Raw genomic sequence first — 23,513 nt, 5'->3', positions numbered from 1 at the left:
TGGAAGCTGTAATAACCAAGTAATGACATGATATCAATCAACAGACAAAGACAGGGCTACAGGGCAAAAATGCCCAGTTACTTTTACGTCAGACATTAGTAGAACCCCAGGCAGACAAAATCTTATCAAACTTTTCTGGACAATTTCTATTTGCATAGGTACAGTCAGGTCCATAAATATTGGGACATCGACACAAGTCTAATCTTTTTGGAATTATACACCACCACAGTGGATTTGTAATGAAACGAACAAGATGTGCTTTAACTGCAGACTTTCAGCTTTAATTTGAGGGTATTTACATCCAAATCAGGTGAACGGTGTAGGAATTACAACAGTTTGTATATGTGCCCCCTAGAGCTGCACAATTAATCGTTAAAAAATCGTGATCTCGATTCACCTCCCCTGACGATCTCTCCTGCTGAGTTTGACGATTCTTTCATATAAACAAGTGGAGAGATTATCTGCTCACTCAGCTGTCAAAAGAAAACATCCAGGCATTCTGCCAAGTTTAGAACTTGAAACATTGTATCTAACTTCCTTCTTAGATCAAAGGGATAGAACTTCTCTGTGTAAACAAATAACCTGGGCAATCTGCCAAGCTTTAAACAACCTGTAAATGCAGGAAGTTTAACCACTTAAAGTCTAAATCTTTTTCTGACACTTCTTTCTTACGTTAAAATCAATATTTTTTGCTAAAAAAAATTACTTGGAACCCCCAAACATTAGAGATAAAATATATATATATATATATATATATATATTTATTTATTATAATATTTTATAATATGGAATAAAATGGCAATTGCTGCAATATTTTATGTCGCACTGTATTTGCCCAGCAGTCTTTCAAATGCAATTTTTTGGGAAAAAATACACTTCAATAAATAAAAAAAAAGAAACAGTAAAGTTAGCGCAATTTTTTTTGTTTTAATGTGAAAGATGATGTTACGCCGCGAGAATCGTGAGAGAATCGTGATCTATCCTCTAAGCAAAAAAATCGTGATTCTCATTTTAGCCAGAATCGTGCAGCTCTAGTGCCCCCCACTTTTTAAGGGACCAAAAGTAATGGGACAATTGGCTGCTCAGCTGTTCCATGTCCAGGTGTGTGTTATTCCCTCATTATCCAATTTTCAAGGAGCAGATAAAAGGTCCAGAGTTCATTTCAAGTGTGCCATTTGAATTTTGAATCTGTTGCTGTCAATTCTCAATATGAGATCCAAAGAGCTGTTACTATCAGTGAAGCAAGCCATCATTTGGCTGAAAAAACAAAACAAACCCATCAGAGAGATAGCAAAAACATTAGATGTGGCCAAATCAACTGTTTGGAACATCCTTAAAAAGAAAGAACACATCAGTGAGCTCAGCAACACCAAAAGACCCGGAAGACCATGGAAAACAACTGTAGTGGATGATTGAAGAATTCTTTCCCTGGTGAAGAAAACACCCTTCACAACAGTTGGCCAGATCAAGAACACTCTCCAAGAGGTAGGTGTATGTGTGTCAAAGTCAACAATCAAGAGAAGACTTCACCAGAGTGAATACAGAGGGTTCACCACAAGATGTAAACCATTGGTGAGCCTCAAAAACAGGAAGTCCAGATTAGAGTTTGCCAAACAACATCTAAAAAAAGCCTTCACAGTCTTGGAACAACATCCTATGGACAGATGAGACCAAGATCAACTTGTACCAGAGTGATGGAAAGAGAAGAGTATGGAGAAGGAAAGGAACTGCTCATGATCTGAAGCATACTACCTCATCATTGAAGCATGGTGGTGGTAGTGTCATGGCGTGGGCATGTATGGCTGCCAGTGGAACTGGTTCTCTTGTATTTATTGATGATGTGACTGCTGACAAAAGCAGCAGGATGAATTCTGGAGTATTTTGGGCAATATTATATGCTCATATTCAGCAAAATGCTTCAGAACTCATTGGACGGTGCTTCACAGTGCAGATGGACAATGACCCGAAGCATACTGCTAAAGCAACCAAAGAGTTTTTTAAGGGAAAGAAGTGGAATGTTATGCAATGGCCAAGTCAATCACCTGACCTGAATCTGATTGAGCATGCATTTCACTTGCTGAAGACAAAACTGAAGGGAAAATGCCCCAAGAACAAGCAGGAACAGAAGACAGTTGTAGTAGAGGCCTGGCAGAGCATCACCAGGGATTAAACCCAGCGTCTGGTGATGTCTATGTGTTCCAGACTTCAGGCTGTAATTGGCTGCAAAGGATTTGCAACCAAGTATTAAAAAGTGAAAGTTTGATGGATGATCGTTAATCTGTCCCATTACTTTTGGTCCCTTAAAAAGTGGGAGGCACATATACTAACTGTTGTAATTCCTACACCGTTCACCTGATTCGGATGTAAATACCCTCAAATTAAAGCTGAAAGTCTGCCGTTAAAGCACATCTTGTTTCATTTCAAATCCATTGTGGTGGTGTATAGAGCCAAAAAGATTAGAATTGTGTCAATGTTCCAATATTTATGGGCCTGACTGTAATTTATACATTGACAAACTTTATCAATAGCGGCATGCCAGGAGGTTAAAGTAGGAAGGTGGGGTGACTTCCATTTGAGCAGAATTTCCCTATGGGCACAGTAAACAGCATAGAAGATAGTTTACCATAACGATCCAATTCTATCGCATCTAAAATACCCAGAAGGACTACTTAGGGTCTAATCCAAGGGTTGGGTCACTTAGTCTATTGTGTTCAGCCACCGTTGCCATCCAAAAGGGCTGACTGGAGGGTCAGGACTACACCATATAGAGAAAACTACAGAGGAGTGGCAGCGTGTACAGGAGGAGTCAGCCAAAGGAGGTATGGTGACCAACTGTTGTGGGGTAAAATAGGCTTTATGAAGAAATTTTAGCTGTATAAAGCAATCTTGAGTGGAAATCATAGTGGTGACATATTGGCTCATATAGGCATCCCAGACTTTCTAATCCAAGTTCGGGAAATGAACATGCCATTTCTGGTATGTGTGATTTGAGGTGGTAGCAAAGGCCAGGGAAAGTTTAAGTCATAAAGAGGATAACTGTTTCCCCATAACACTCGAAGTTAGCAGTATTTTGCTAGGGTCAGAGTCAAGAGTAATATGAGCAGGGAATTGCACCAGGACTGCGTGTCTCAACTGCAGGTACCTAAAAAAAAAAAAAAAAAAAAACCCACACTATTCAGAAGATTATACTTCTTAGGATCGAAAAACTCCCGACCAACATCATATGCTTAAAGTGGTTGTAAACCCCTACATATACCCAGGGAAGTGACTGGCCTCTGGTAATACACAGAGATTAAACCAATCCTCCTACATAAGTTGTACCTGTCTCTGCAACCATCTCTTCTCCACATCCATTCAAAGAGGAACAAAGCAGCAGTGCTCTTAATTGAGACAAGTACACACTATCAAAACATATGCTTTTTGTTCATATTTCATATCTGAGGTTTATAGCCACTTTAAGGCACCCCATGTGCTGCTCACATTTACTTTACAAATAAGGGAAGGTTAGGATTGCCCCTCAGGGGTGTATGTGGAGAGGATGACGGGGGAGAATGGTATTTTGCTCTAGCGTTCTGCCATACTAAAACAGTAGTTATTAAACTGGTGACAGTTGCATGAGACCTACGTCCCCTAATTAGTAGATTACTGAGTGTACCATAGGAGCTCAGCAAAGTGGCTTCTAAGGTAACTGCTGGATTAGGCTTAGGCTGTGAAACTACCAACGGACCATCACCAGTACTGCCACCCAATAGTATAGCTTAAAATTTGGAAGAGAGAGTCTATCCTGTGTTTAAGGGAGTTGTATTGAATTTGCAAGGCAGGGTTAGAGAATAATGCTATCCAATTTGTTAAAGAATGATTTTTGTCAGGGAAACCGTGAGTTTCTAAGGTAGGTAATAAACACAGTACACAGTACAGTAGGTTTTTAAAGTATTTTATTAAGGCAGCTTCGGCGTCTCTACCGATTTCTTCTCCCCTCTCCGGCGATGTCTTCTCCCTCTGCCGGTCCTTCTCCCTCTCTGGTTCTTCTCCCTCTGCCGGTCCTTCTCCATTCTGCACTGTCTTCTTCCTCTTCTGCCGGATCTTCTCTCACTGCTGTCATCTTGCTCTTTTTCCAGGTCTTCGCCGCTGTCTTCTCCCTCTGTTCTTCTTCCGATGCTGACTCAATGCGATCTCCCAGTGTAATGCTGGGTCCGCTGTGTGCAGTGACTTATCTTGACATGGGGCGGGGCCACTGCCTGAGGTCATTTGGAAGCCCCGCCTCCTTGTGACATCACCACCTGGGGCATGATGGGATGATGACGAGACTGGTGCGACTTTTATTCAAATGGGCTCACATAGGGAACCATTGCTCTTGAATAGAGGCAGAGAAACTCGGTTAAAAGCTAGAGCGGCTAGACGTGCTTTGACACCAATGCAAAACGCTGATAAAATCGCATTTTTAATGCTGCTTTTTTCCTGGCGTTGGTACTAGCTTTTAATGTTAGTCTATCAGCTTCAGTGTGCATGCAGCCTTACTGAAACTGCACAATGCAAAATCTGGTGCAGTTCTGCATAGACATCAGCTTCAAGGTTTTTTTGTTGTGGTTTTTTTTTTTCTTTTTGTCAAAGCTGAAGTTAGAAGGTGATTGTCATGCACAGCTGTACCAGATCTTGCACTCTACTGTTTTGGTAAATCAACCCCAATGTGTCCCAAGTAGTGTGCAGAGGAAGCAGCAGGACTTCTTCATGGCCTCTGTTTTATTTGAGATGCCTAGCTTAGTATTCGTGGGATTTGCTCTGCTTTCCTTTGTGTACATAAGGACATTCATCTCTTTGCAAAGGGGATAGTGCATGATGCTTCATACTGTAGATCAGTGTAGCTCTTCCCAGTCTAATCCTGCTCATCCACTAGTAAGAAGCAGATAATCTGTTAAGGATTAGAGAAGATAATTGGCAGCAGTTTAAAGAACACAATATAAAGTAGAATAAAAAGAATATTAATTTATTTGTTAATTACATGGATGTTTTTAAAGTTGGCAAAAAGGGTGTAATTTAAAGCAGTGGTCATCAACCCTGTCCTCAGGGCCCACTACCAGGCCAGGTTTTATGTATTACCTTGGGAAGATGCAGACTAGAATACTGCAATCACTAAGCAGCAAATGATATCACCTGTGAAGTATTTCAGTTATCTTGCAAACCTGGCCTGTTAGTGGGCCCAGAGGAGAGGGTTGATGACCACTGATGCAAAGGATAGCTTCACCTTTTGGAACATGTTACACCTGTGTTTAGGATGTAACATTTACATGGTCTATCACAGTGATGGTGAACCTTGGCACCCCAGATGTTTTGCAACTACATTTTCCATGATGCTCAAGTACACTGCAGAGCGTATGAGCATCATAAGAAATGTACTTCCAAAACATCTGGGGTGCCAAGGTTTGCCATCACTGATCTATCACATCACACCCCTCCAGTGTTGCCAATGGTTAGTATTTTTACCGGTAGCCAGTAAAAAATGGGCACTTTTCTCCTGCCATTAAATGCCAGTGACAGGAAAAGGTTGCCTTTAACCACTTACGGGGCCGCCCGCTGCAGTTTTACTTTGGTACGTTGAAGAGTAATATTGTTATGGCAGCAGGTAGCTGCCATAACCCCAGTATCCTGTTCTTCAGCGGATGGTCCGCTTTCAGATAAAGGTGGTCTCTGCAGCGCATTTGCCGCAAGATCACTTTTATCGGCGGCGGAAGAGGGCCCTCTCGCCGCAGTACGGTGCCCTCATTCACTTACCGGAGCCGTCGGTAGCGGCAGAGGCGATCGGATCCTTCTCCTGGCTTGACATGGAGACGAGTGAGAGGAAGATGGTCCCCACCCGTCTCCATATCATTTCAGGGTGGGTGTCAAAACATCACTTCCCCCCCATAGCTCTTAAAGGGCCATTTTATTTTTTTTTTTGTATTATAAATATGAGCTCTGAGGTCTTTTTGACCCCAGATCTCAAATTTAAGAGGTCCTGTCATGCTTTTTTTTCTATTACAAGGGATGTTTACATAAAAGTGACACCATTTTTTTTTAAAGAACAATGTAGAAATAAAAGGTAAAATAAATAAGAAAAAAAATGTTTTTAAATGCTCCCTGTCTCGCCGAGCTCGCTTGCAGAAGCGAAGGCATATGTGAGTAGCGACCGCATATAAAAACGGTGTGTTCAAACCACACATGTGAGATATCACCGCGATCAGTAGAGCGAGAGCAATAATTCTAGCCTTAGATCTCCTCTGTAACTCAAAACATGCAACCTGTAGAATTTTTTAAACGTCGCCTATGGAGATTTTTAAGGGTAAAAGTTTGTCGTTTGTCTCGTTCCACGAGTGGGTGCAATTTCGAAGTGTGACATGTTGGGTATCAATTTACTTTGCGTAACATTATCTTTCACAATATAAAAAAAATTGCGCTAACTTTACTGTTGTCTTATTTTTTTAATTCAAAAAAGTGTATTTTTTTCCAAAAAAAGTGCGCTTTAAGACAATTGCGCAAATACGATGTGACAGAAAGTATTGCAACGACCGCCATTTTATTCTCTAGGGTGTTAGAAAAAGATATATATAATGTTTGGGGGTTCTAAGTAATTTTCTAGCAAGTGGTTAAAAATAGTTATACTTAAGATATGGCTGTGCTGCTCAGCTTGGAACTGCACAATCGCAGTTCCAGTCCGGTACCGATACCATCAGAGTGCCTACTACAGTGTGTTTGGGTGGCGCCGGCTGGGGGGGGTTCGAGTCTGGCGGAGGCAGTGGCTGAGCGTGTTAAGTGATGTTGTGGTGCAAGGGAGCCGAGTGGAGTGGCCAGAGCCTCGTGTGCGTGTCTGCGGGATGAGAGTAAGGCTAGCTGGGAGCGGGACTGTCAGTGCTGTTTGGATTGGGGTGGACTGAAGCGATCACCTGGCGTGTAGAGAGACGTGAGACATAGAGAAAAAGGTGTCATTATCATCTGTGCTGCTATGAGTGTCACTGTGAGAGTTAATTTTTTGTGTGTGCGCCTACCCATTCTACCCAATTTCTTGGCCTCCTGAGTCCTGTCTCAGAGCTACTTACTTGCTAAATATGTATCTACCTTAATATCTACCTTAAATCACTTTGCTAATTGCACATTGTACTTGTTTGTAGTCTACTAAAACTTGCTCTTAATCTGGTAGGTTGGCAACACTGCACCCCTCTCACCTCCTATCAGTCTCTTCTTTCATAAATGCTTCCTCTGCCCTATCAGCTGTAATGTACCTTAGCTGTGCATGCACGAACACACTCCGATCAGTGCCCTCATAGTCCACTGACACTTACTACAGCTCCAAAACTGACAGCCCGTTCAGAGGTATGGGCATAGGGCAATGTCTGCAGAAGCTTGACATTGCACCCATGATCCACTGATCAAGGGTGCAATGCACTGCATGCCCCTGTGAAAAAAAATACTAAATGCACATTTTTTTCCTTCAAAATCATGTGTATTTATTTATTTTTACAAAGATGAACTTTGTCTTTTAACTCCAAATTTCCTGTGTGCTTCACCTGCCCTTTTCCAGCACAGGTTTGACTTTGATTGTTTTGTGCCAGCACAAACTGCCTATTTACTGACTGTTACTATTACTGTTACCTATTAGTTACAAATGTAACCATACATACAGTACAGGAGACCTCGCCATTTCTCATACTGATAGGTGGTCCAGGCAATTTCAGTGAGAAGAACTCTTCTCCAGAGCTTAGCATTAATTAATTTCAAGAATATATTTAGCCCTTTTCAGATATTGTCTTTTAATAAAGTTGATTGTTTTAGTAAATTTGGGGAGCAAGTGATGCTTTTAAAGTAAGAGCAAATATTGAATGACATCTGCTGTACAGAGTTTACATTACTTTGCTGATTAGTCCTTAAAGGATTTGTAAACTCAACATTTCATATTCCTGATATGTGCCTGGTGTACCATGTACTTGTATGAAAATGTAACCTGTTCTCTTTGTATTGTTTTCTTTGTGTGATCCCTGGTGTTCCTGTCAGTTCTTCTGCTTTCCTATTAAAAACTGACCACACTAAGCAGGGGAACATACAGTGGTCACTTCTCTAGCTATGCTCCAATGATCACACTTGTCGTGACACCCCCCACCCCATATCCCACAGCACAGCCTTTTACTGGGAAGCTCGGTGTGCTGTTGCTTCTCCTCCTCCAGCTCTTATGCAGCTGAAAACAGAGAATATGTGATCACTTATAAAAAAGGGAAAAGGATATTTATAATGTTTTGTTTTATATCTATACACACATTTTTACCTTTTATTTGTATTGGAAACAAAATGGATTTTTTAAAGGTGAGGGTTTACAATCACTATAATACAGGTTCATTTTAAAATGGCAACTTTCCTTTTGTGAAATAGTATTTAGACTTGAATATGTTTAGTGTTGTATTTTCATGTTGTAAATGCATATGTTATGCATAAAACTTTACATTGAACAAACAGGAGGAAAGTACTTTCTGATGGTTAATAAAAACGAAGTTGTGTATCTGCAGTATGTGTCCTGTAATGTCATATGACATTTTATATGATTTAACAGCTTTGTGCTAATTTCCTAAAAACCCTTGTTTAGTTGGCTGAAAGCTGGGGATGGCATACTGCATTTTTCCTGCATGCTAGTAGTTTTTCATGCAGTATTAATTTTTTATTTCATTACGTATATACACATACATCACTGTTACTGTAAAGGATTCCTTTATCTATTCCTTTATTTACGCATACTGCCTTAAAATGCCATGAAAATTTACTGTTGTAATTATGTGTGGTAGGATATGGAACGTGTATACAGTATATTTTGTAGGTAGTATTTACACAATACACTTGGACAGTGTAGCCATGCAGATCATAGTTAGAAGGAGCTAAAGCAATCCAAAATACCCCAGTCTAACCAGTTTATAGTACAGTAAATCTTGTTCATCATTTCAGAACAGTGGATGGAGCCATATAAATCATTGTTTTATGCCCTTTGGCCAGATGCACATTTTAGCATAATTTGCATGGTTAGGCTGTCCTGTGTGGAGCTATACTCCATAGAAGCCATGGTTTCCATACTCTGCACTAAAGATGCCTAAATTGCCCGAAATAGCCATATGCAGGTTGAAATGAATGGCTCTATAATGAGACATGGGAATACCTTTTTGTTTTAAGAAGGCGTTACTGTGCTACACACTGATGAGTGGGAAGTTTTATGCATTTAGTCTCCTCTCACCAATACCTGCATGGTTTTATTGTTTTGTTGGATCCCAGCCCTACTCCATAGAAGCTATGGTTTCCATACGCTACATTGATGATGGCCAAATAGTCTGAAACAGCTGTATGCAGGTATGAATAAATGTCTCGATAATATTAGGTTTACTTGCATTATACACCAGCAGTTCAGAGTTGCATTGATCCACCCATGAAATGGAAATAATCCTCCTTTTTTGGGATGTATTTTGGAATGAGATGGAGATACTTTGTTTTAGGAAGCTTTATTGTGCTACAAACTATACACTTGCTAATATTCCAAAACCCAGGTTAAAATTACCTCCTAATATTTACTCTACTCTACCTATATATCCGCATCTACATGGCCACCACAAAACAGGACTGTCTCAAGAAAAAAGGGTATCCTGCCAATTATTCATTGTTTAATAAAGCTTGGATGTGTTTGAACTTGGAGTTCTGTAGTTCAAAAGAAAATAGATGACAGGCACATTGCAGGATATAAGGAACCGATGAGAAGAATTTTTAATACTGCCTTCAATGTTTTGCTTTTTTTTTTGTAAAGTATGAAAGAATGTTGCTGTTATATACTGATAACCAATCTGTTATATACTAATAATTATATTTTCTTTGTAGAGGCAGCTTGCCAGCTTATTGTTTGAACTTGGATGTACTAGCTCAGCTCTTCAGATATTTGAAAAGCTAGAAATGTGGGAAGATGTTGTTATTTGCTATGAACGAACAGGACAGCATGGAAAGGTGAACACACCAATTACTATGAAACTGTGATTGTTTTCAGAAGTTTTTGCATGTGTTTTTATTATCCTAACTATTCTTATTAATAACTTCTCTTATGTAGGAAACCAGCTGGTGATCTGTAGAGTTGAATTGAATGCAAACTTGCTAATTATGTATAATGGACTTCTTATGTAGCAGTTTCACACCGATGGTGCTTAGATAGTCACTAGATAGTCACTACTTTTAAAGATTCATTAAAAAATTGGGAATGCCAAACAATTCAATTTTTTTTATTAGTCTAGTTTATTCTTTCAAATTCGCCTAGGACACACAAAATCAGAAAAAAATTGCTTCCCAGATGGTCTTTAGTAGGTATTTCCAAAGCAGTCATTTGTTTTCTGACTCCATACATGTTTCCTCTAGTGGTCATGACTATACACATTAAGTAGGATCATAAAAATATGACTTTGCAAACACATACAAAAATATCTTAGAAAGACACTTTGATCAGTCCTTACTGAATTTTGACCCATGTTGTATTCAGGCGGAGCAGATTCTGCGAAAAGAATTAGAGAAAGAGGAGACCTCACACCTTTACTGTCTTCTTGGAGATGTACTACGGGATCATCAGTATTATGATAGAGCCTGGGAGCTTTCAAAACACCGCAGTGCCCGCGCCCAGCGATCAAAAGGTCTTCTCCATCTACGGAATCAGGAGTTAGAGCAGTGTGTAGAGTGCTTTGAAAAGTCTGTAAAGATCAATCCAATGCAGGTGAGAAAAATGAATACGCGTGTTATAATAGAGCATATCTAAAATGAGCCCAGTCTGATTTTTTTTTTTTTTGTACTATGTATATGTTTTTCAATTGCGTGTTATTAACGATCTACAGCTGTATGCATTTTTGTTATATTATAAAATAATAATTAGTGCATTTGGAAAGCAAGAACATTATATGGCTTTCAACCTGCAATTACCATGCATGTTAGTCATACTCATAAAATACCTTATTGCATTTAGAATGACCTTTTTTGTTTACTGATGCTAAAAGATCATTGACAGATTTATCTGTGATAGAAATTCTGCTGATAGGAAGTACTTCACCAGAATTTTTATCCCAAATAAATCTGTCAAGGATATTTCAGCATCGGTAAATAAAATATCATTCCATATGCAATGAGGTATTTAATGAGTAGTAGTAGTGTATTTATGAGTTTGAAAAAATACATTGAAAATTTAAACCCATGGTTCATCTTTCTACAATGACCCATACTAGTCATTGTAGAAAGATGACTGGGGGATATGGTTATTCTCACTGGATGTTTAAAAAAATCCCTAGTTTATGATTAGTGTCTGTAATCCCGCTGTCATTGAACAGTGGAATTCATGAGTGAAAGGACTGTGGGATAACCACAGTGATCACAATTGTAACCTGTACTACTGTTTGTTTGAGAGCCTGCCCCTTTCCTTCTCAACAGAGGAAGGAAAAAGTAAGGAATGCAGTCTGATTGAATGTTAAGAAGAGAGAGGTTGTAGCAGAGGGGAGGCTTCATTGAAGGGTGTTTTAAAATGCCACTGATCACAACTGTTGTGGCATTATTTGGGACGGAGGGCTAATAAAGTGCCAGTGACCACTAATAATGATGGAGGGGTGTTTTTTTTTTTTTTTTTGCAATGCCACTGACCACTTATGATTTTGGGATTGTTTTTGGGTACCACTGTCCTACAATCATTATGAGATTGTTTCAGGGGGTTTAAACTGATTGTAATGTACATATTTTTTACCTTAATTCTTGCCCTGTAAGAAACACCCCACTAACGCTCTATCGAGCCATCGCTGTACCTGGCTGCAGCTCTTCTCTCCCCTCTTTATTCTTTCATGTGCTGCAAGGAGAGCAGCAGTACAATTTCCCCAAACTATGAAATAGGAGGACCCATCTATCTATACGTTCACAATGTACCTAATCAGGCAGGCCCTTACACTACATCAGAGGCTTCCTACCCATGGCCCCAGAGATTTTAGCATGTGGCCCAGGCCCAAGGGGAAGGACACCAGGAATGCCGTGCAAACATGACAGAGCCTACATTGACAAGCCAGGCAAATGCATACCTGAATTGATGCCCTGCAAACATAGTTGATGGGTGCAGGGTGTGTGTGCTAATGAGGTCAGCCGGTGAACTCCTTCCTGTGTCCTCCTGGTCTTTATGTCCTAAATCTACATACCAGGAAGTCGTTAACGTTTTTATGGAACACATCAGGGGCTGAAGTAAGGCCTTGTGAGAAAAAACATAGAAAGCTTTTATTTTTCTGCAACAGAGGTACAGTTATGGTATATTGGTAAATAGGGGAGCTGGAATTTTGGAAAAAAAGTGGTGAACTTAGCTTTTAAAAACATTACATACAACCCGGCAACTAGCATTTCTAGAAAGATGCCGGTGTCCCATCAGAATCGGCGACCCATTAGATGAGGTAAGGGAAGTGACGTCTGACGCTACCAGGTTGCCTAATCTGACGGAACACCTGCAGTCAGATGAAGACAACGGACCTCTTACAACACCCAGCTACTTCTTGAATTTAACAGTCATTTTAGCAATAAAGTGAGCGTATATACATAAATATAGTATGTTGACATCTGTGATGCGGTTTAATTTTTGAAAGCCTAAAGGTTTAGCGCTGAGCAGTGCGGGGTGTACCAACATGGCCTCCGCTACTTTGCTACTGTTTGTGTCTAGGTTCTTTCAAAATTTTAACATCAAATTACCATCACAGATGTCAATATATAGTGCATTCAGAAAGTATTCACAGCGCTTCACTTTTTCCACATTTTGTTATATTACAACCTGATTATAAAATGGATTAAATTCATTATTTTCCTCAAAATTCTACAAACAATACCCCACAATGACAAAATGAAAGAAGTTTGTTTGAAACCTTTGCAAATCTATTAATAATAACAAACTAAAAAAAATTGCATGTTCATAAGTATTCACATCCTTTGCTCAATACTTTGTTGAAGCGCCTTTGGCACCAATTACAGCCTTAAGTCTTTTTTAATAATGATGCTACAAGCTTGGCACACCTATTTTTGGGCGGTTTCTCCCATTCTTCTTTGCAGGACCTCTCAAGCTCCATCAGGTTGGATGGGGAACGTTGGTACACAGTCATTTTCAGATCTCTCCAGAGATGTTCAATTCGGTTCAAGTCTGGGCTCTGGCTCGGCCATTCACTCCTTTGTTCTGTTGGCTGTGTGCTTAGGGTCGTTGTCCTGTTGGAAGATGAACCTTTTCCCTAGTCTAAGGTCCAGATCGCTCTGGAGCAGGTTTTCATCAAGGATGTCTCTGTACATTGCTGCATTCATCTTCCCCTTGATCCTGACTAGTCTCCCAGTTCCTGCTGCTGAAAAACATCCCCACAGCATGATGTTGCCACCACCATGCTTCACTGTAGGGATGTATTGGCCAGGTGATGAGCGATGCCTGGTTTCCTCCAGAGATTACGCTTGCCATTCAGGCCAAAGAGTTCAATCTTTGTTTCTTCAGACCAGAGAATTTTGTTTCTCATGGTTTTGAGAGTCCTTCAGGGCCTTTTGGCAAACTCCAGGCAGGCTGTCATGTGCCTTTTACTGAGGAGTGGCTTCCGTCTAGCCACTCTACCATACAGGCCTGATTTGTGGAGTGCTACAGAGATGGTTGTTCTTCTGGAAGGTTTTCCTCTCTTCCCAGAAAAACGCTGGAGCTCTGTCAGAGTGATCATCGGGTTCTTGGTCACCTCCCTGACTAAGGTCCTTCTCCCCTGATCGCTCAGTTTGGCTGGGCGGCCTGCTCTAGGAAGAATCTTGGTGGTTCCAAATTTCTTCCATTTACGGATGACGGAGGCCACTGTGCTCATTGGGACCTTCAATGCTGCAGAAATTTTTCTGTACCATTCCCCAGATCTGTGCCTCGATACAATCCTGTCTCAGAGGTCTACGGACAATTCCTTGGACTTTATGGCTTGGTTTGTGCTCTGATATGCGCTGTTAACTGTGGGACCTTATATAGACAGGTGTGTGCCTTTCTAAATCATGTCCAATCAACTGAATTTACCACAGGTGGACTCCAATCATCTTGTAGAATCATCTCAAGGATGATCAGTGAAAACGGGATGCACTTGAGCTCAATTTTGAGTGTCATGGCAAAGGCTGTGCATAGTTATGTACATGTGATTTCTTTAGTATTTTATTTTTAATACATTTGCAAAGATTTTAAACAAACTTCTTTTATGTTGTCTTTATGGGGTATTGTTTGTAGAATTTTGAGGAAAATAATGATCTAAATCCATTTTGGAATAAGGCTGTAACATAACAAAATGTAGAAAAAGTGAAGCGCTGTGAATACTTTCCGGATGAACTGTACTATATTTATATACGCTCACTTTATTACTAAATTGCTCTTAAATTCAAGACATAGCTGGGTGTACTAAGATGTTCGCTGCAACCGCCTTCTGACTACAATGTTCTGTCAGATTAGGCAACCTGGTAGTGGGTATATGCATGGGCAGGTGACGGAGCGTCACTTCTATTACCTAATCCGGCAGGCCACCGATTCTGATGCAACACCGGCAACGCTTCATAGCTAGCTTCCAATTGCGCATTCGTGAGCCGCACTGCACTTTGTAATTGGTCTTTGCGCTTTGTGATCTGTACTAGAAAGCTGTAGGGGAAGGGGGGTGCAAACTTCTGCTCAGATCGCCACAGAGATCTGACCAGAATTGGGGGAGCGGGTACCTGTCACAAAAATATCATGCCAAACGTAAAAGAGGAGAGGGGGCAGGAGGAAGAGCAGAACTTTCCCTTTTGGGTTAAGTTCCACTTTATTGTTATCAGTGATTTGCCAGATGAAAATAATAAATGTAGTGAAGAATGTTATAAATGTTTATTGGACAATAAGGAAATACAGGTGTTTCTTGAGCAGGCAAAGGTCAAGTGTATCCAGAAAGGGAATGTGGTTTTATACATGCAACACATGTTGTGATGGCAAGCACTTGTGAAAAGCAGACGGACAGATGAACAGACTCTCCTCTCCAGGGACACACCTGCCTGGCATCCATGTATTTAAGAGAGTTAAAGAGAGTTAAAATCCAACTAGGGAAGAAACTATGACAATATGTTAAAGCGGAGTTCCACCCAAAAATGGAACTTCCGCTTTAAGGGAGGTGACCCCCCGACATGCCACATTTGGCATGTCATTTTTTTTGGGGGGGGGGGCCAGTACCCTCTTTTCAGAGGGTCCCAACTCCCACTTCCTCCACGGCACTGGACGGGAGAACACTCCTCCCTCTCAGCAATCATCTGGGACACGTCCCAGATGATTACCACGGCACGCGGCACGGCTCACGCATGCGCATTGGGTGCCTGGCTGTGAAGCCACAGCCGGGCGCCCACACTTACAATGCTAGCGCTGCAGAGAGGAGGGGGAGACGAGCGGGGCTTCGCTCCCCCGCATAGCTGGACCCTGGGACAGGTAAGTGTCCGATTATTAAGTCAGCAGCTGCAGTATTTGTAGCCTTTTTTTTTTTTTTAACAACTCCGCTTTAAGAAGAGTCAGAATAAGCTTTCTAAGGGTGCAATATATTGACTTATTTTTAAGGAAGGATCCTATTGCTTTAAAGAATAGCAAATATATAATCAATCAAGTAATCTAGGCCCATGATAAGTGGTTGGTGGCACACATATGTATCCATGGGTAGGCCTGACCAGAATTGTTGGCTCTTTTTTTTATAGTGCTTCAGGAAAGGGTACTTGTGTGTTTATTTAAAGGAGTTGTAAAGGCAGAAGGTTTTTTATCTTAATGCATTAAAATAAAAACACCTTCTGTGTGTAACAGCCTCCCCAGCACCCCCCAATTAACCTACCTGAGCCCCATCTCTCTCCAGCGATGTCCACAATCCCCCTCAGCCTTGCAAGACACTCCGCCTGATTGGCTGAGACAGACCAGTGGCACCATTGGCTCCCACGACTGTCAGTCAGCCAATCAGGGGAGAGAGGAGGCGGGGCCAGGTCAGGGCTCCGTGCCTGAATGGATACACGGAGCTCTGACTCTGCTTGGGTGCCCCTGTAACAATGTGCTGGCTGAAGGGGCACTCAAAGGAGGGACGGGCTAGAAGCAGCAAAGAGGGACCCCAGAAGAGGAGGATCCAGGCTGCTCTGTGCAAAACCAACTGCACAGAGGAGGTAAGTATAACTAACGTTTATTTTTTTTAAACAAGCCTTTACAATCACTTTAAGTGTTAGATGACTACAGAACAGCTGCTAGGTTTGGAATTAACCCTAGCAACTATCGCGCTTCAATAGTCAAAAATAAATTGTGTTATTTAGCATTACAGGTCAAGTCTAAAATGGATTCAATAAGTTTGCTCTCCATTTGTTGTCATTTAATATGTCTTGTTATTTTACCTCTGGGTTTAACTGTGAAGGATTACATCACCTAAGCTGACAAAGTTTCAAATCTGCTTTTTCTAAAGTAAACACCTGGAAAAACATAATCTTTCCTACCTTTTTTAAACTTTGTTTAATAAGACATATACAAAAAGTTACACAATGTATTTCAGTAAGAATTACAATCTATATAAAGAAATCTGTTCAAATAGAATTTAGTCAAGTAAAAGTTTACACAGCTTGTCCGTTTGCATTTTCATTCTGTGTATTCCACTACACAAATGAGATTTAGAAGACAGTAATGTATGTTTGCAATAACACACCCTAATGCTAGAAAATGAAGCCGAAATGAGCCTATGATATGTGTTAAACTCTCCCGGTGGCCCTGTACATTGGGTCTTAAAGCAGATTCCCAGCCACCTGTGAAAAAAAAAATAAAAGTCAGCAGCTACAAAAACTGTAACTGCTGACTTTTAAAAAAGGCAACTCACCTGTCCCATGATCCAGCGGTGTGCTCACCCCAGTCAGTCTCACCTGCTGTCTTCGGTCCCTGGCACCAGCATCTTCACTATGGGCACCCGGCTGTGACAGCTTGCAGCTTCACAGCCGAGTGCTCACTGTGCATCGTGAGTAGTGGATGCAGTCTTCTGGGACCTGTCAGTGTCCCAGAAGACTGCAGGGGGAAGGGAGGGAGGAGAACTTCCGTTTCCGAGCGCCGAGGTGCTCGGAACGGAAGTGGGAAGCAGGTACCTGTCAAAATCGGGTACCTGCTCCCTCCCTTTCCCCCAGCTCCTCAAAAGTGCCAATTGTTCAAGAGAAGGGGGGGGGACAAGTCCTTAAAGCAAAACTTCCCCTTTTGGGTGGAGCTGCACTTTAATGCTGAATGGCGGGGCGAACTAACCAAGCATGTTCTCATGAGCCACTCTCCCTGCCATGGCACATATGCGTCATGTGGTCGGCAAGAGGTTAGGGAGAGCAGGGCATAGTAATATCTTCCGAAGCCTTCTATGCCACAACAGAAAAAAAATTACAATAAAAGTATGGCAATGCAAAATATGTAGTGAAAAAAAGTAACCATTTGAAAATATAAGTTACTGTAATTTAAATAGAAACAATGGCAAAAATTATTTAAGTTTATATAAATAATTTAAATAATCCAGTGTTAAGAGAGAAGTATGGGTTTCTTTATTTATTTATTTTTGATTTATACTTACCTAGGTGGATGCAGCATCGGTCCCCCGGCACCTCTGCACTGAAAACCGACTGATCGACCACCGCCAGTCGCTCAGTTTTCACAGCTCCATGAGCAGAGAGCTGCCGACTGTAAGTCACAGCTCTCTGCTCTTCTCCCTCCGCGCTCATTGGAGCACTGAGCTGTGGAGGGGGCAGAGCGGGCCATCTCCAGCTCTCAGTGGCTCGCTGAGACAGGTGTCAGTTCAGGCACCTGGCGGATCCAGACTTCCATTGTCGGGATGATGCAGTGCCTGGACTGATATCCGTGACATCAGTCCACTCTCTGCTGAATGCGGGTCACAGGAGTGCAAAACGAATTGCACTTCTGTGATCCATAGGAGAAGTCCAACCAAATAAGCTTTGGCTGGACTTCTCCTTTAACCGCTTGCCGACCAGCCGCTGTCATTTTACTGCGGCAGGTCGGCACGATCCCGCAAACCATCATAGCTATACGGCGGCTCGCGGGATCGGGATAGCAGGTGCGCGCGCGCCGCTGGAGGTGCAGCGCTGCACAGCGGGGATGCCGATGCCACGAGCGATCGCGAGCAGGAGGGACAGAACAGGGAAGTGTGTGTGTAAACACACAAATCCCTGTTTTGTTCTGAGAAGAGTGACAGATTGTGTGTGTTCCTATTAGCTAGAACCCACGATCCGTCACTTCCTCTAGTCAGTCCCCTCCCCCTTCAGTTAGAATCACCTCCCAGGGAACACAGTTAACCCCTTGATCGCTCCCTAGTGTTAACCCCTTCACTGCCAGTGACATTTTTACTGTAATCAATGCATTTTTATAGCATTGATCGCTTAATAAATGCCAATGGTCCCAAAAATGTGTCAGAATTGTCCGATGTGTCCGCCATAATGTCGCAGTCACGATAAAATCGCAGATCGCCGCCATTACTATTAAAAAAAATAATAATAAAAATGCTATAAATCTATCCCCTATTTTACGCTATAACTTTTGCGCTTTTATAACTTTTACATATCGACCTAAACTGAGAAAAAATTTGCTTTTTTTTAAAAAAAAAATGGGGATATTTATTATAGCAAAAAGTACAAAATATTGTGTTTTTTTTTTTTCAAATTGTCGCTCTTTTTTTGTTTATAGCGCAAAAAATAAAAAACGCAGAGGCGATCAAATACCACCAAAAGAAAGCTCTATTTGTGGGAGAAAAAAGGGAAGTCAATTTTGTTTGGGTACAGCATTGCAATTGTCAGTTAAAGCGACGCAGTGCACAAAAAAATGGCCCAGTCATTCAGCAGCCAAATCTTCCGGGGCTGAAGTGGTTAAGGCAGCCCAAATTATTTGGTTGGGGTGCCAACACACCAAAACTAGGATATGAAAATCAAACTCAGATAGGTTATAAAAATCAGACTCAAACAAAATCAATGCAGACTTCAGGGGTTCTGAAGCATTCCCTTCTGAATTGAGGTGTTATAAATTGGTTAGACTCTCGCATAGAGCGTGATAAGGGCATATTGATTGCCCGGTTCCACACCTTGAGAATTTTTTTGTGGGTGTCAGAATACTGGAGAGTTATTGACGAAAGCATTGAAGTTGATTGAACAATTTGATTCTGAATCTGCCTAGCATTGGTCAAGTCCACAAGATGCATTACATCTCCTGTGCTGTTGCAGCCCGACAGCATTATGGAGAGTGGAGGTGCGTAAATTTGGTTACCATATACCAACAAGTGATGGCAGATTCTGTTAAAATTATATTACTAGAACAAGAGGCAGCTGTTGACCAGATTTGGTGGAATATAATCACCACTGGTGTTTTTATTTTTTATGATATAAACGAAAAAAGACCGACATTTTAAAAAAAAATACTTTGTGTTATTAAATATATCCAATAAAAAAATCTAATTTCTTTATAACTTTAAAACAAAATGTATTCTGCTACATGTCTTTGGTAAACAATATCCTAATAAGTGTATATTAATTGGTTTGTGCAAAAGTTATAGCAGCTACAAACTATAGTGTGTGTGCGTATATTGGAATTTACGCAGCTATGACATTATACTGGTAATGGTGGTGGTTACTTCTATTGGGACTGTGATAGTGTGGCGCGCTAGCTGATGCTGGCTGGGTGGTACACTAACTGAAACTGACATCATTAGTGACACTAATACAGTGATCAGTGTGAATACACTGTCACTGTAATAATCACACTGACTGGGAAGGAGTTAACATCTAGGGCAATCAAAGAGTTAACTGTGTGCCTAACAATGTGTAATGTGTGTTGCATGTGCTGCTTTTATTTTACTGTCTGTTTTTCCTCCTGGCTTTGCAGTTAGAAGAAACAGACAGATTGCTGTTCACAGAACATAGAGTTCTTTGTTTTTGCAAACACAAACCTCTGTGATTGGCCACAGCCGAACAGCTGACTTGGTGCCAAACTCTTGCTGTAATCAACTCGGAAGAAAGGCAGCACGGCCTGGAGCTGCTGCCCGCTCTCAGTACAAATATCGTGGGTGGGCGGCAAGAGGCTAAATTTGTTAGGTGAGCACTGGTGGAATGTGCTTGGGCACTTAAAGTTATTGTGAAGTCTTTTTTTTTTTTCTTTAACCACTTAAAGACCAGCCTCGTTTTGGAATGTAGGTGTTTACATGTTTAAAACAGTTTTTCTTTATCGTACATCATAGAACACAGAGCCTCAAGTAATTACTTGGTGGGTTATGGGCCTACCTTCAGGTGTTGACACTGGTATAACCAATACAGGAAGTTGACTCCCCTATATAACCCCTCCTCCTTCCAGGAGTCCTCAGTTTTTTCACCAGTGTCTAAGGTGTTGGTCACGAGTGAAGATGTGCTCTGAGGAGCTCCAGGGAGGGATCCTTGCTGGATTTAAAAAACCTCCACAACCGGATCCATCCTCGCCACTGAGGCCATAGGATGGTACCTGGGCCTCGCATTGAAAAATGAGGTTTTGCCTGTAAGCTTCTCTTTGAGAGCTGGACCCTAGGAACCAGGACTCTTTTTGGTTTTTCATATTACCTAAAGTTGTTCCTAAGGGGTGCTATACAGGTCCAAAGGAGCGGAACCCCTATTAAAAAGGGCCCCAGTCTTTGAAGGTTTAACTACGCTGCCCGCCGTGATGGATGAAAGTTGGATCTGTCTGTTAAATCAGCAGTATCCTGCAGCGAGGATAAGGTAAGGGGAGAAGCCTAGGAACTGTAAAGAGTCCACCTATGCCCTTTTGTCCAAAAAATACATATATAAAATGTATAACTGTATGCTTAAAATGTCTCCTCTAGAGGGAGGATATTACACTTGCCTAGTACGATGCCTTTTTCAGCAGCTCTGTGTCTGGCTATAGCAGCGGGTGTGGTCCCTGCAGCCAGAGGGGAGTTCTTAATTGAACAGATGGTGTTCTTCTTCTGAGGGATCTAAAGGGGTTACAGCAGTAGTTTATGAACATACAAAACCAGCCATTTGCATTTTTTTGTATAAAGTGAAGTCTTCCTTTAAAACTAGGAGCCTAACAAACACTGCTGATAAAAATTCCCCTCCCCCTCCCCTCTCCTCCTGGAGAGGTGTGGTAACAGCTGACACTTATGTGTAATCAGGTTCTCACCTGAGGTTTAACACAGATGCTCTCAGTTCATATGCTGAAGAAAGAAGTCTGTGACACAGGAGCGCTGGGCATGTAAAGGTGTGTAAACAGGCATTTCCAGCACAGGAAATATTATGGTACTCAGCATCAAAGGCTGATCCTTATGGTGACATTGTATTCTTTTGCTAAAACTATCGTTCAGCAAATACCATAATTTGTTAAAGTGCCTCTGCTGTTGTGCTTAGCACATTTGATTTCCAGTGTACCACAAAGGTACCAAGGATTCCACCCCCAGGTGCTGAGAACTCCAGTCATGCCTCCACACCATCATCCTCTCTGGAGAGACCTGACATGGCAAGCCAGGGTGAATCATTGGAAGCAATCGGTGGTGCAACTGCTTCTCACACTTCAGCCCCTGTGTATGTGACTGAAGATGCATTTTCCTCTGCCCTGTTGGGCTTAGAAGGAAGATTAGCGGCTTTAATCGCATTCTCCATCCAAGAGGATAGGAAGCATGCTAGATCCCCCTCCCCCACCTCAAACCCCCTTTTTCCAAGGGAACAGTGGGCACTGGATGAGGTGTTATCCTCAGGTGGCCACGGGGAAAAACAAGCCAAATTTTTCCTCTGTGGAGGAAACAACAGTTGATGAACCATATGCAACCTCACAGTCTGACAGATTGATGGTACATACTCTTACAGAGATGGTTCATTCCACTTTTTATACTACTCCTAACAGAGTAAGCTGAAAGTCCAGGTCCCTTCTTTGGTTTTTAAAACAAAAAAACCTTTTTACAGTGCTTATTTATGCTGAATGGGATCATCTGGATAAGCATTTTTTCCCTCCAAAGAGTTTCTCGGTTCTCTATCATGGAGGAAAAATTCACAAAGGTTGGAAAGTACCAGCAGCAGATGCTGCGATTTCCAGCATCAATAAAGATGCATAATTGCTTAAGCATCCAACAAATAAGGAGTCAGCATTTTTTTGGTTAAAATCTTCCTACCAATGGCGCTATGTTTTGCCATAGATGCCATAAAAGACCACCAGGCGTCTCGCCTTGCGCTTGTGCTAAAACACATGCTTAGGACCCTGTGGTTAAAAGGGTTGGTCAGCCGAAGCATATTGCAAAAAAGGGTGTCTGACTAGTTTCCCTTTTCATTGGGGAAGGTTTGGTGAAATACATCCAAATGATTTCTAGCAGTAAAGCTGTTTTGTCCAAAAGAAGGTATAAATGTCCTTTTATTTAAAGTGAAGCCACAACAGCTCACAGGTTAAATACTCTGATGGCCAGTGCAGCCATGGGAGACTTCCTGACAGACATGGGTTCAGATCCACATGTCGGCGTTCACTAGTGAAGGAGCCACTCCTCACAGGTTAACTACTCTGACGGCCAGCGTAGCCATGGGAGGCTTCCTGAAAGACGTGGGACCTCGTCCTCACGTTGGCTTGGACAAGTCACTTAAACGGATTCCTTCCCCTGTGCAGGGGCAGCTGCTTATAGGCAGCGATGACAGCCTCCACCGTCAGACTCTAGGGCATGATTTCCAGGGAGTACGGTTCGGATCTGTGCGACTTCGGGGTAGTCTCTGCACTGCTTTGGTACCACTTTGATGCGGCTTGAGGTCCATAGACCTTTAGAATACACAGGCATTGTTTCCTGTCGCATCAAAATCGTGCCCCAACATATTCTCGGTGGCAAAAGATCACGGTAAAATCACGCAACTTTGGGGTTGCAATAGTGGAAACTAAGAGGAGAAAATATTCAGCCCCTGTATACATGATTGAAAATGTGTTTTTCCTCCGCCCTGCAGGGCCTAGAAGGAAACTTAGCAACTTTAATCGCATCCACTATCCAAGGATGGGAACCGTGTTAGATCCCCCTCCCCCACCTGAAATCCCTTATCAAGGGAACAGTGGGTAGAGGATGGAGGATTAACCTCAGGTAATCAGGAAGAAAGGCAAACCGAGTACTCCTCTGCAGAGGAGACAACTAAAGTTGAACTTTTTTTCAGCTTCGCAATCTGAGAAATTGCTGGTACAAACCTTTTACAGAGATGATTTGTGCCTCTTTCAAGCTACCTCTAGTAGTCAGCTGATAGTTCTGTATTTTCTTAGGTTCCTTGGAACCTTCACTGCCTTTTTCATGCGTTTCCTGTACATGTACAGAGCCACGCAGAAATTCAACAGATCCATTCTAGATCTAAAAGAATCTAAATCAGTTCCTGAAGATTTGCTCCTTTCTATGGAGTCGATCAAGTCAGTAGTTTCTATCCTGCAAAGAGGGAAAACTTCTGGCGCCTATCTGCATCAGGGATGCATATTTGCATGTCCATAT

General features: G+C 41.8%; 1 protein-coding gene across 1 annotated transcript in view; it reads left to right on the top strand.

Moving 5' to 3' along the window:
• Positions 1-23,513, top strand: part of TTC27 (tetratricopeptide repeat domain 27) — a 795,933-nt gene that overhangs the window by 659,036 nt on the left and 113,384 nt on the right. Inside the window, exons 13-14 of the mRNA XM_073627729.1 lie at positions 9,874-9,996; positions 10,520-10,747. Of these exons, the coding sequence (XP_073483830.1) occupies positions 9,874-9,996; positions 10,520-10,747 (351 nt within the window). The remainder of the gene's footprint in view (positions 1-9,873; positions 9,997-10,519; positions 10,748-23,513) is intronic.

Source organism: Aquarana catesbeiana, linkage group LG04, assembly GCF_042186555.1.
Source record: "Aquarana catesbeiana isolate 2022-GZ linkage group LG04, ASM4218655v1, whole genome shotgun sequence".
NCBI classification, from domain to species: Eukaryota; Metazoa; Chordata; class Amphibia; order Anura; family Ranidae; genus Aquarana; species Aquarana catesbeiana.
This window is presented reverse-complemented; position numbering and strand designations above follow the sequence as displayed.